This window comes from Lemur catta, chromosome 2 (assembly GCF_020740605.2).
Source record: "Lemur catta isolate mLemCat1 chromosome 2, mLemCat1.pri, whole genome shotgun sequence".
Lineage (NCBI taxonomy): Eukaryota > Metazoa > Chordata > Mammalia > Primates > Lemuridae > Lemur > Lemur catta.
The window spans coordinates 2,467,457-2,481,399 of record NC_059129.1 but is presented as its reverse complement, the minus strand read 5'-3'; the positions used below and the strand labels follow the sequence as shown (position 1 = coordinate 2,481,399).

The 13,943-nt window shown below is 39.8% G+C and overlaps 1 protein-coding gene across 3 annotated transcripts; it reads left to right on the top strand.

The window, feature by feature from the left end:
• The first annotated feature begins 2,799 nt into the window (after positions 1-2,799).
• ZNF200 (zinc finger protein 200) lies at positions 2,800-12,528 on the top strand. Of its 3 annotated transcripts, none has more exons than XM_045542407.1 (5): positions 2,800-3,169; positions 3,989-4,319; positions 4,946-5,034; positions 5,307-5,430; positions 11,253-12,528. In XM_045542407.1, exons 2-5 carry the CDS (start codon positions 4,070-4,072, stop codon positions 11,969-11,971), a joined length of 1,182 nt encoding a protein of 393 aa, XP_045398363.1. In that variant the 5' UTR covers positions 2,800-3,169; positions 3,989-4,069; the 3' UTR covers positions 11,972-12,528. The 3 variants fall into 3 exon arrangements, with proteins under 3 accessions (XP_045398363.1, XP_045398361.1, XP_045398362.1); XM_045542405.1 differs by having other exon boundaries at positions 11,250-12,528; XM_045542406.1 differs by lacking the exon at positions 2,800-3,169 and having other exon boundaries at positions 3,179-4,319; positions 11,250-12,528.
• The last annotated feature ends 1,415 nt before the right edge of the window (positions 12,529-13,943 follow it).

The window sequence follows — 13,943 nt, the reverse complement described above, 5'->3', positions numbered from 1 at the left end:
ATAATCAGTCTGGGCATGGTGGCTCACATCTGTAATCCCAGCACATTGGGAGGCCAAGGCAGGAAGATCACTTGAGACCAGGAATTTGACACTAGCCCAGGCGACACAGTAAGCCCTGTCTCTACAACAAATTTTAAAAAATTATCGAGGCATGGTGGTATGTGCCTATAGTCCCAGCTACTCTGGTGGCTGAGGTGGGAGGATGGCTTGAGCCCAGGAGTTCGAGGTTACAGAAGGATGATCGGGCCACTGCACTCCAGCCTGGGTGACACAGAGACCCTGTCTCTAAAAAAAGTAAAAAGAAACCCCCAAATATCTGGGTTTTTTCAATTATAAAAGTAACTCTCATTATTTGAAAACTTACGGATTTACAAAACACAAAAAGTGAAAAATTCTCTCTAATCCTACTCCTTACAGATGAGCATTAACCTGTGTTGTATATTCCTCCAAATAAAAAAAAATATTTTAAAAATGACATTATATACATTATTTTTTAACTTGCCTTTTCACTTATCCCTTTTTAATGGTTGCATTGGATTCCACTGTATAAATATATCATCATTTAATGAAGTTTTTGACATTTTAAACAAAGCTATACCATCTGTGTAGTTTTCTTTAAAGTAAGTTCTGAGAATTGAACGTTACAAACTTTATGAACATTTTACTTTTTAAAATAGTGCCATCTTGCCCTCTTAAATAGTTGTATTAATTTGCTGTCAGAACACTGAATATTACTTTTGTAATTCTTGTTTTAATATTATTTTAAATGGCATTTAACTTTAATTGTATGTGACAATGACTATCTTTGCATGTTATAAGGCATTTGCAGATCTATACATTGTTTATACCCTTAGATTAAGATCTGATATTTCAAATCTATTTATCACATCCATTTTACTGATCAGTTTTTAAAAACAGGATGCCAACAAATTTTTTTTAAAAAGTCTTCATCATTCATTTTTTTCATATCAAGCCTTTATTATTTTTAGTTACAAAATTGAAGTGACATAACCCAAAAATGATTACTCTCCTCCTTTACTCCCCTCTATTTCCACCCCCACCCAAGAGTAACCATTTTAATCATCTAGTGTGTATCCCTCAATACAAACATACAAGGTGTTTTCTGTTTATTCCAAAAATATAGTTATGCATTATATACATAACTCTGAAATTGCTTTTTTCATTTAATATTTTATGGCCATCCGTCCAGGTCTACGTATAGTTTTAATCCATTCTTCTTCACTGCTATGTAATTTCCAGAGCATCAATGCGCCTATTCAATTATTTCCTTACTGATGTGATGAACATGCATGTTGTTTCCAGTTTTTGTCACTACAAAGAATTCTACAAGAAATTTCTAGAGTTCAGATTCACAGATGAGATTGTGAAGGTCAAAGAATACATACTTGTACTTTTAATTTATCTTACAAAATAACTGCACACACCACACTAACAGCAAAGGGAGTGCCTATTACTTCACTTTCTTCATTCCTTGATAGATGAAAAATGTCCCCTTTTAAAGTGCTAATTTTGACTAGTGGTTAAGCATCTTTTCAAATGTTAATGGCCAATTAGTTTTCCTCCTCAGTGGAACCCTTGCCTTTGTCTTTTGTCAGTTGGCAGGGGCTCATTTCCTGCTGGGAATGTCTAATTCTTCATGTGGCTTATCTTTTACAATTATTTTCCAGTCTATTACTTGTGTGACTTTGTTAATAACGTTTTAAAACAAGTTTTTAAAAATTATAATCTCACAGTTTATGTTTTACTTTAAGGCATCTCAGTTTTCTGTTTTGCCTCAACGTTAAACTTAATGTTCTCTTTAGTTCTCTTTACTGCTTATTACACTCCATTTTCGTACGTAGTATAAAAAGACGGGGGGTGGGGTCTTTTTTCCCAGAAGAGTAGGCAATTTTTCGTAGCACCATCTATTTCACTTTAAGGTGAAATGCTATCCTTTCATCTAGGTCCACATATATTCAGGTCAATTTTGGGACATACTATTTTGTCTACTGTTTTATTTGTTTGCCCATAGTTCAAGCCGTACTTTGATTAAAGGAAGCTTTTTAGTAAATTTTGAATTCGGGAAAGACTGGTATTTCTTATTTTTCAACAATTTTTTGATACCAGTTTTCATATTCCTTTCTTTTTAATATATTTTAAACCCTGGTTAAGTGAGTCAGCTATAATTAGCGTTAAGGAAAAGCATTCATTTATATTTTTACTTTCGTCATCTTTCTGGAGGCTGTTGCATAGAGGGATAAGGCCATCCCTGTCCAACCCTGATAAATGCCTCACTGGGGAATTAAGTGAGTATGGAAACAACGCAGGGACTAAAAAGATGCTGTTTAGCTGCCGTGGGAGGCTGAAATTGAGAAAGGAAATGGAGACAGATGGTCTGAGAAGAAAGACTAGGATCTCTTAGAACAAAAGATAGCCAGACCAGACAGCAGTGTCTAAGTTGTCAAGCTGGGGCGAGGGAAGGACCCCCTATCTCTGATCTACTGGACTTCCTGCACTAAGGAAGGGCAGGGAGAGTTCCGGGGCATGGCGGAGTGCCATGCTGACCACACTCCCGCAGCCTCCAAAGTCTTTTGACCCGCCGAAGGCTGCGGCGGAAACGACGGCGGCCTTGCGTAGACCTTCCGGTCAGAGAGAAGTCGGCTTCCGGTCAAGCCTTGGTCCTGCCCCGCCCCAACCACCGAGCCTGACAGTCTCTCATTGGCTGTTTGAAGCTGAACTACATTTCCCAGCAGGCCATGGAGTTAGGGAGGCCGCACTTGGAGTGGTGCCAGTCCGTCACCGAGGACTGGAACCAGCGTGCTGCTTTCTGTTCTCCCAGGCAGAGCCACAGAGAGAGCGCGGCTGCCGCCGGCCTGGTCTCCCTCCGCCCCTGAGAGCTCCGCCGGCCGGCGACGAGCCTCGCTCTCTCAAGAGGAGACTGCTCGCTCTGAGCTGGGAGACCAGGCTTCCACACCGGAAACAAGGCACCGGTCGTGACGCCACGGCTGCAGAGGCGCCCGGCCTCCCAGAAGGCACCGCGTCAGGGTCGTCCTCCTCAACTAGCGGCGGCGCGCACGAATAGTCGCCGGCGGTCCGCGAGGATACTCCGAAAGGCGAGGGGAGGGCTTGGTCTCTGGCATCTAGCTTTCCGGTCTCTTTCGGAGCCTGGGTATGTGAGCCGTCCCCAGGGAAGGCTCAGGGGCGGCAGAAGCCCGGAGATGTGAGGGGCTTCGAGGGTGGGAACGTGGCTGAGGTGGCCTCCGGGGAGAGCGGGGTGTGGTCCGTTACTGGGGGAGCAAGGCCAGGTAGGTAGTCTGGCACGCGCCCGGGTTAGTGCTACCGGCTGGGCTTTGTGATAAAGGTGCCCCTTGGCCTGGGGAAGAGGCCCCAGAGTGGGCCTGGCACGGTGGGCCCCAGTGGAGTGTCCCCGGCCGTTCTCAACAGGGCTTAGACGGCGGACGGGAGTCAGGTCACGTGTGGACACCTCATGCGGCCTTGTGTTTGCTCCTGTGGAGAGTCGTCAGCCGCCCTCCGAAGGGCACCTGAGAGTTCTGGTCTGAGGGGTGCAATAGGGTCAGATTCAGTGACCAAGCGGCTTCTAAGCAGATGTCCTCAGAATTGGACCCCAGATTTTTCTTTTAACTCATTGCTCTTTCTACAAGCATAAGTTAAACTTCTCTAGCGAGTGGAGTTTGCACTTCGTATTTCCCTGGAGGCTGGCCCTCGATCTTCTGCCTGCCGCCTTTGCTTCCTTCTTTTGGCCCTTGAGGTTTGGACAGCTTTGGTTTTCATTCTCAGGATCTTTCTCTCAGCCCTCCTAAGAGTATCCTGTTCAGGGACCTTCTGTTTCAGTTGCCATTTCTCTACTCCAGCTGTCTTTCCCTGCTCATTTAGATCTCATGTGGTCTCTTACTACCCAAGCCACGTATTGGAGTGTAGTCACGCCCTGGTTGGTCTCGTGGGTAATCCATGGTTTCTCTGTTTGCAGTTTGGCTATCTGGCAGATTTCCTTCAGTAAGAGGTGGCTCTGGAAGCCTCCAGAAACCAGCGTGGTCTGTGGTTGCAAGGCATGATGACTGCAAAAGTGTTTCCTATGCCCCCAAAGCCAAAACAGTCCTTTATACTGAGAGTTCCACCAGATTCTAAGCTGGGCCAGGACCTACTTCGAGATGCCACTAGTGGGCCCAAGACCATCCACCAGCTAGTTCTGGAGCACTTCCTCACCTTCTTACCTAAGCCAAGCCTGGCCCAGCCCAGTGAGAAAGTCAAGGAGACTTTGGTTATTATGAAGGATGTGAGCGCAAGCCTTCAGAACAGAGGTGAGAAGCGCGTGCTTGTTTCACTAGAAGAGAAAGGGGTGGAACTGGGGGCTGAGATGGGCTTCCATGGTGATTATGAATTCAGGTTAGGATGGTGTTTATTGAGAAAGGAGTTAATTTAGTAAGTTGACATGCTGGAAAGAGGAAGTACTTTCTTCTCAAGCTGGAGCTTGAGTGATGTACTGGATATGTGTAAGGCCATACAATAAACAGTGTGTATCTTTCTGTAGTGTCAGTTTTACCCAAACATTCTGGGGGAAATATCTTTTTAGGATAAAAAAAATCAGGTGAATGATCAAGTTGACTTCAGTTTGTCAGATTTTAGAAATTTTGTACTTGCTCTGGGCATCTTCACTCCTTGCCTTCCTCTGAGCTCCCTTTCAGGAGCACTTTGTGGGAAATTTTGAAAGGTTCTTTGGGGACTCCTCATTTTTGTGATGAGGAGATCCCATATAGGTTTGAGATTCTGGGATTTATAGCTTGAACTCTGTCAGGGTTCATAGGAGCAGAAAGGACCATGAGTTGTCTGCCAAAAGAGTCAGGACAGCCCGGCCTCAAGGTGTGGGTAGAGTCTCTGTATTAGAGTCACAGAGTTTTTCACTAACTACAGCTTCCTCTATCCCCAGTGCACCCTCATCCTTTAGTGAAGCTTCTGCCTAGAAAAGGAGTCCAGCAGCAACAGGAGACACCTCAGTGTTTGAAAGCTGACCCTGAGGTGGGTTGAGTCCTATTCACTGAATGCATCACCTTCCCTGGTTGGCCAACTCACGTATAAAAACACAATCTTAGGAGTCAGCCTCCTTGGGCATTTTTCTGCTTTTCCACTGGCTCCTCTCAGCCTGGCTGTTCTGTCTGCAGTGCATCTGTGTGGGATTTATAGATCCCTTTTGCCATACTTTCCCATAATCTTTGTGTGTCAGTCTTTTTTACCAACGGCTGTCAAGGAACTTCAGTTACTGAGAGGAAAGGGGCCTCTTGCTCTTTCAGGAGCTCGTGGTCTTTGAGGATTTGAACGTATTTCACTCCCAAGAAGAATGTGTGAGCCTGGATCCTGCTCAACAACCTACCTCAGAGAAGGAAGACAGTGATGTCGGGGAGATGACGTTACTAGGTAAGAAATCAGGTTCTTTGTTGTTCAGGTTGTATGCTGTAGGAAAAGTGTGTCCTTCATTTCTTGAGCTTTTGAGGCACTATTCACACCTGCTAAGCATACATGCACACACGTTTTATCCCATGTGGCAGAGCCTAGCCACAGAGCTCCAGCTGTAGGTGGCCATTTCCCTTATATCTTGGGGAAGGCGAGGGGAGAGGGCACTTTTCTTGGTAATCAAGCTCTACAAACAGAAAATGTAGGCAGACTGTTCTGAACCCATTTTCTGGATCCTGTGCTTACAACAGGTATATTTTGAATTAGTGTTTTCAAAATTTAAACAAATAAACCAATTTCCATAGAGGAAGTTGAAATTGTCAAAAAACTAGCCACCTATGCAAGAAGCAGCACCAGACTCAAACAATTTCACAGGAAATTCTTCTAAACCTTGAAGAATTAGACAATTCAGACTGGGTATAGTGGCTCGTGCCTATAACCCCAGCACTTCAGGAGGCTGTGGCGGGAGGATCATTTGAGCCCAGGAGTTTGAGGCTGCAGTCAGCTACAGTCGGGCCACTTCACTCCAACCAGGGTGATAGAGTGAGACCTTATCTCTTAAATAAACAAACAAATAAATAACAATTCAAATGCTATGAAAACTTAGTATAGAAAAAGAAGAAAAATTTCCAGATTCTTTTTATGAAATTACTGTAACAAGAATACCAAAACCTAATAAAAATTACCATGTCAAATAAAATTTATTCTAGTAATGCAAAAATAACTTACTAACTTAGCTTGGACTGTTAAGAATAGAGAAAATAGCAGAAAACTATTAATTATGTCTTATAATGAAAAGGAGAAAAATCCTCTGATTATTTTCATAGTTACTGAAAAGGTGTTTGACAAAATTTAAACCTCTTCTCCATAAAAACATTTAACAAAATAGTAATTAATGGATACTTCCTTAATAGGGTACTTATTCTTTCAGCCATCATTAAAAGTGTTTCTTTAGTGGGAAGCACTGGGAGGCATTCCCACTAAAATTAGGAATACAACGATGAAGCCTACTGTTACTACTACCGTTTATTACTATGTTTCAGGTATTAGCCAGTGCACTTAAATGATAAATTAAATGTATAAGGATTTGAGAGAAAGGTAGAACTTTCTCTATTACATATGCCATAATTGTGTGGCTGGAAAACCCTGGAGAAGTCTGAAAACTTACAAATAATAAGAGTATTCAGTAAGGTGATGGGATTTAATAAACACTTCTAAAGGACCCAAAAATAGATTTGAATGACTGCAGAGAAATACCATGTTCTTGGCTAGGAAGACTTAATATCATAAAAAGGAGTTATGTGTCCCCAAGTGTATTTATGAATTTGATGAAATTCTTTTAACAGTACTAATAAGATTTTTCCTCTGAAACTAGACAACTGATTTCAAATTCTACTGGAAAAACAAATACAAACAATTAGCCAGGAAAATTGAAAAGGAAGAGCATTGTGGGCAGGAGAGGACCTCACCCTGTCAGGTCTGGCAAGCAGCCCAGAAAGCCTCCTTAATTAAAACAGCATGAGAACAGATCAACCAGTGGGGTGGAATAAAAAGTCCAGAAATAGCCTCAAACACACATGAAGATTTAGTATGTGATAACGTTGGCATCTTAAGTCAGCAAGGTAAAGAAGGACTTTTGGATAAAAGGTGTTGGGACAACTGAGTAGCCATTTGGTGAATTGGTATTTTACTTTGTATAGCAAGAAGAACTCCAAAAGGATCAGAGATTTTAAATGTTTGAAACAAACAAACATAAAAGCACAATTAGAAAATATGGGTGAATTCCTTTATAACTATGGGATAGGAAGGGTTTTGTAATTCAGACTCAAAAGCCCAGAAGCCTTGAAAGAAAAGATTGATGATAGGTTAAAATACATAAAAATTAAAAACTTATGCATGCCAAAATAAGAAAGAAATTTATAAGCAAATAAATACAATAAATTGGGGGAAATGTTTGCAGCTCATATCAGGCAGAAGCCTGATCTTCCTAATTTATAAACATCTCTTAGAAATAGGGAAAAGAAAGACCATAATAAATTCACTAAGACAAATTACCTTTAAATGTGTGAAAAGATGTCCAGCCCTACTCAATCAGAAATGCAAATTATTAAATAAACCTCTACTGAGTTAACACTTTTTTTCTTGTGTCAGATTTATAGAAATAGAAACTCAACACACTGATGGTGAGGTTGCTGGTAAAAGGTATATTCCTGGGGGGCATGCAAAATACTACTGTCCTTGTGTGTGTGAATTTGTAACTACTCATGTTATAAATGTATTTGCCCTTTGATCCAGCAGCTCCACTTTTGGGAATTTTACAACACATACAGCAACAGAACACATTCAAAATGATGTACAAACAAGGATATTCATTGTCGTATTGTTCGTGTGGTAAAAACACAAGGTTGGAAACCTTCCAAGTGTCTGTCTGTAGGAGACTGGTTGAATATGGTGTGTCCATGCATCACATCATGATAAATCTCTATGCACTGGGATATTGTGATTGGAAAAAGCAAGTAGTCAAAATATGCCTAGTATGTTACCTTTTATATAAGAAAGGGCAAGAAAAAGTATTATCTAAAGAGACAATAGAATAATAAAAAGAAACTAGTAAAAACTATAAAAACTGGAGGATGAATAGAATGGATGGGAACAGGTGTTGGAGTAAGGCATCTCAGTATATACCTTCCCATGTTTTGATTTTTTGAGTGACACAAATGCATTAGCTATTAAAATTTTCATTTTAAAGATTAGTACACTAAAGGAATGTAAAATATATTCATTGATACTTGCAGGAAAATGAGAAATATGAGTTTCAGTGAATTGCCCTCAAAACAGATATTTAGTTCTTTAAAATTAATATAACCTAACATTTATAACTTATACTGGCAGTAATTTCTTAAAACTGAGAACAAGCTGAAGAAACCTGGTACCACTAGCAATATCATTAACTAGATTTCCTAAAGCAATGAGATAAGAAAAAGGGATGAAGAGCAATAAATTTTAGAAAGGGAGGGAACCAAAATATTTGTATTTAGGAAATCTAAAGGGATCCACTAAAACATTATTCTATATGACAGTTTTAAAGTAAATAGGGAATAAATATATATCAATAGCATTCATAAATAAATACAAAATAATGAAAGTTCTCATTTAGTATGACAATAATTAGGAGTTAACAAGAGATTTTTTTATTAGCTTTCTGGATTATGGGGAAAAAAGGATATTTTATTGGTAAACGTAAAAGAAGATTTTTGTTTATTTATTTATGTATTCAAGACAAGGTTTCACTCTATTGCCCGGGCTGGAGTGCAGTGGCGTCAGCCTAGCTCACAGCAACCTCAGACTCCTGGGCTTAAGTGATCCTCCTGTCTCAGCCTCCCAAGTAGCTGGGACTACAGGTGTACACTACCATGTCGGGCTAATTTTTCTGTATTTTGTAGAGATAAAGTCTTGCTGTATTGCCCAGACTGGTCTCAAACTCCTGGCCTTGATTTGTCCCCCCACTTCAGCCTCCCAAATTGCTAGGATTACAGGTGTGAGCCACCATGCCTGGCCTAAAAGATTTTTGGATAATGGAGAGACGGAGTTTTAAATGGGAAAACTAAAGACATGTAAAGATATTGGTACTCTTTAAATTTATTTATACTGTAAATGCAGTAAGACTTAAAAATTTTTGAAAAGATGGAAGTATTTTGGCTGGTCTTACCAAATCTAGACATGTTACAACACTATAACTAAAACAGTGTGGTACTAGTGAAAGATAGCCAAAATACAGCCCACTTGTGTATAAGGCTAATACAAACCTTTCAAAACAAGGTGAAAATGAGACTATTATAAACTATAAAAATAAGTTGTAGGAGAATGGCCAGAAAACAGCAGAACTTTGTCAGATCCTAAAAGACTGATTTATTTATTTTTTTTCTGGTTTTAAGTTGTGGAGTTAAAGAGGAAGACTTCAATTAAAGACTATATTTGAATCAATAATGATTGACAAGGCATGGTGGCTCACGCCTATAATCCTAGCACTCTGGGAGGCTGATGTGGGAGGATTGCTTGAGGTCAGGAGTTCAAGACCAGCGTGAGCAATAGCGAGACCCCATCTCTACTAAAAATTTAAAAAAAAAGAAAATAATGATTGACAAAGAGATTAAGATCTGTAATATATAAAATTTATATCTCTTACCCCAATAGGTAAATTATTTTGCGTCATCAAAATGCAGACTAAAACTACAATGAGAAACCATTTATACTTATTAAATATTTCTAAATTTAATGCTGGCAAGAATAGGTAAAATTGATACTCACATGTTGGTGGTTGTATTGAAATTGGTACAGCTTTGGAAAGCAGTGTGGAAGTTCATGTCAAGAACTGTGATAGGCCGGGCGCGGTGCCTCACGCCTGTAATCCTAGCACTCTGGGAGGCTGAGGCGGGCAGATCGTTTGAGCTCAGGAGTTCAAGACCAGCCTGAGCAAGAGTCAGACCCCGTCTCTACTAAAAATAGAAAAGAAATTATACGGACAGCTAAACACACACACACACATATATAAAATTAGCTGGACATGGTGGTACATGCCTGTAGTCCCAGCTACTTGGGAGGCTGAGGCAGGAGGATCGCTTGAGCCCAGGAGTTTGACGTTGCTGTGAGCTAGGCTGATGCCACGGCACTCTAGCCCAGGCAACAGAGTGAGACTCTGTCTCAAAAAAAAAAAAAAAGAGCTGTGATAAAAATTGACATATGCTTTGACCTAGCATTTTCATTATCCAAAGGGAGTGATTTAAAGGAATAATACAAAAGAAAAAAATCTATTGGTGTGAAACTGCTAAATCCCACAGAGATTCACATTTCAGCTTCAGGATCAGCCCCATGTCTGAGTGGTTGATTTGAACCCTTTCCTTTATTCTCAATCAATAGTTAGAGTTGAGGGGTCCCTCGTCACACAGGTGTGTTCACAGCATACTTGATTTTCACTTTGTTACTTTATAATCTCTTATTTCATATAGTTTTTAAAAAATTATTATATAAGACAGAAAAGCCTATTAATCATAAGTAGCCCAGATTTTTTACAAAATGTATGCACTCATCTACCACCCCAAATTGGCTATTCCTAGAACGCCAGAAATCCCTCTTGTGCCCCCTGCCCAGTCACTACTTGTCCTCTTCCCCAAAGAAAAACACTCCTGACTTTTATCAGTTGTGGTAATCTCTTTGATGGTCAAATAATCTTTTGTGTGAATATGCTATGCCTTCTTTAATTTTGGTCATTTGAATTGTTTCTAGTTTTTCATTGTATAGGATACTGTAATATTATTCAGTGATAATATTATAATATTATTTAATATAGTGAAAACCTGTAAGCAGTTCATCTTGCCATTCAGTTACTAGATTCCTAAAGACAATGAGGGGCGTCATTTATGATTTATGTTCTTCATGTCCTAGTCCTTAGCTGAGTGCTCCATGCACAGTATAGGTCAAAATGTACTTGTTGAGTAATTGGTGCCTATTGGAGAACAAACATATGAAGTCTTTTGGTGCAATCCCACTTTTTTTTTTTTTTCAAGTGAGAAGAAGATTGTGTGCTTTTGCATAGTGGGGAATGGAAAGATGTATCAATCATGTATCCCACCTTCAGTAAGAATGAAAGAATGTTGCTGACAGTATCCACCAGTCCTCAGATTTCTGGCTTTCAAGGTTATTGTATCATAAGAAATCTAACTTGTTTTTTCCTGCCTGGTGTTGTCATATCCCTCAAAATTTATTAAATTCTCTCTTTGTTTCAGCAGTCAATGACAGTAATCCTGGGAGTGATAAACTTAAGAAGGAACCAGTGGAGAATGAAGATAGTAAAGAAAAGTCTTTAGATTGTGATGAAATGGATTGTTCCTTGGTCTCTGAGCAACCTCCAGATTGCCAGGAAGAAGAAAAACTAAATACATCTGTTCCAAAGAAAAGGAAAATGAGAAATCTTTTAGTTACCATTGAAAATGATACACCACTAGAGGAACTCTCAAAATATGTGGACATCAGTGTTATTGCACTTACTCGAAATCGGAGAACAAGGAGATGGTACACTTGTCCATTGTGTGGGAAACAATTTAATGAAAGTTCTTACCTTATTTCCCACCAGAGGACTCATACCGGAGAAAAACCATATGACTGTAGTCACTGTGGGAAAAGCTTCAATCATAAAACAAACCTGAATAAACATGAGCGAATCCATACAGGAGAGAAACCTTATTCCTGTTCTCAGTGTGGTAAAAACTTTCGTCAAAATTCTCATCGGAGTCGCCATGAAGGAATCCATGTAAGGGAGAAGATATTTAAGTGTCCAGAATGTGGGAAAACCTTCCCAAAAAATGAAGAATTTGTGCGTCATCTGCAGAGTCATGAGGCTGAGAGGCCATATGGTTGCAAAAAATGTGGGAGAAGATTTGGTCGGTTGTCAAACCGTACCCGGCATGAGAAAACCCACTCAGCATGTAAGACTCGAAAGCAGAAATGATGTTAGGAAAGGTCTTCTGGTCCTGTCTGAACATGAAAAGTTTATTAAGGAATTCTGAATTCCCAGGCTGCCTAAAAAGATACAGATATGTGAAAACCTCATTATTGCCAAAATTGGATAAATACCAATCTTGGCTGAAACCTCAACTTGTTAGAAAATTCACAGGGAAGGAAACATCTTCAAGGGCTATACCTCAGTTAGCATCCAGGCTTTTTGAACTAAGGAACTTTCTTTTGTAAAGCACGAGAATGTACAGATCGCAGATCCCTATCCAAAAAAAGACTTTTAATATGAGTGTAGAGACTGTTTACTTGCAAGGTGAACAGAGTGACTCATGTCTATTGAAAGTATATCCATCCCCCCCACCCATGGGAATTCATACTTGAAAAGTAATCAAAGGCCCTTATCTGGAACTGTGTTCTCCTGAAAGAACCAAACTACTGATTTGTTAAACCAACAGCTTCTAATAGCAATTCATATCACCCTCTCAGAACACCTGTTAACTCTTGAGTGTTGAAAGGAATTGTTTACTTTAGAATACAGGAAAACTACAGCAATTGAATGTGTCACTTTTATTTCTATGTGATCTAAACTAATGATCAATCTCAATAACATTTGCAATTTGTGGTGAAAATTGACTGTTTTACAGAAATCCTTTCCACAACATAATTTAAAGGTGTCTGCTGTTCTTACGGTATTTTGTTCAGCTGTTAATCTCTCAAACAACTGTGTCATGCCTCTCCCTTGCCGAAAGAAGTTTGGCCCATCCAGCCCCACTACTAGAAAGGCTCTTCATGATCTTGTCCCTCTGTTGAGCCTGGATCTCATATACTGGGAAGTAAACCCAAAGAGCCTGGAGAGGAGGGGTAGACCTGCAGGCAGGAAAGAGTTGGCTTGGATCTGTGTCTGGTCAGTAACCTTGGTCATATGCTTCAGTCTCCCCTACACGGTCATCAGACCCTTGGCAATGAGGTGGTCACTACCTCACAAGGTCTCTAGTGGTTAGATCACATAGCCCTTTAAGAGATAGGATTCCAAGTGTCTTCATTGTAGTGGATATTTATTGTCTTTGGCCTCCTGACACCCAGGCCCTCCTGTCCTCTCTGCCTAGAGGCAAGGCCAGTAGTGCCTTCATGGGACCAATCCTGTGGTGTGATTTAGGGATTCTTGATCAGTTTTGATTGGACTGTTGGAATGGGTTAATCCTATAAACTATTTTGGAAAAATTAACTTTACAGATTTTTTTTCCCATTGAGAAACATGCCTTTCCATTTATTAGAGTATTATATTCCTGAGTGAAATTTTTTAATTATCTTCATCTTCTCTTAAATCCTATACCATTTTGTTATTGTAAATAGTTTTTTCCATTATATTTTTCTAGTTGGTTATTGCTCTTACGTAGGCAAGTTTTTTTTTATGTATTTGTGTAACAAACCACCTTACTCTTCTTAATTTCCAATAATTTCCTGGTTTAGTTTTGTTTGTGGTAAAATTATATCATCTACAAATAATAGTTTTGTTTCTTTCCTTCTGCCTATTGATCTTTTTTGGTTTTTTTTTTTTGTTGTTATTTTTTTACCTTGTAATTCTAGGGCTTATTGGTTTGGTACAAAGCATTCTGAAAGAAGGAAATTTTATGATATAATTCAGTCCAGAATCATAATTTAAAAACAAAAAAACCCCATATAACCCTTCAAGGCCACAGAAAAACTGTCCTTTAACAACTTTGTATTGCAAGCCAACAGTACCCAAAATATCAGGGACAAAACTGGCTGCCAACACCTTATTCACTTATTCTTTGAAAGTCTAGCCAACACACTAGACAGGAACTTTAGGACCAGTGCTAGGACAGGGATCCTGAGGTGACATTGTGCGGGGGGTCGCTACGCTGTTATCACATGTAGAGGACCTTCCTGCGCACCTAGAAAACAAAAGCACAGCGGCCATTGGGCAGTCACAGGAGAGAGTGGGG

What these genes read in the sequence shown, in the direction of transcription:
- ZNF200 (XM_045542405.1), top strand. Translation starts at nt 4,070, where the DNA reads ATGATGACTGCAAAAGTGTTTCCTATGCCCCCAAAGCCAAAACAGTCC. An exon ending in CGCAAGCCTTCAGAACAGAG is followed by an intron (nt 4,320 to 4,945) that starts GTGAGAAGCGCG and finishes CTCTATCCCCAG; the next exon opens with TGCACCCTCATCCTTTAGTG. An exon ending in CGGGGAGATGACGTTACTAG is followed by an intron (nt 5,431 to 11,249) that starts GTAAGAAATCAG and finishes TCTTTGTTTCAG; the next exon opens with CAGTCAATGACAGTAATCCT.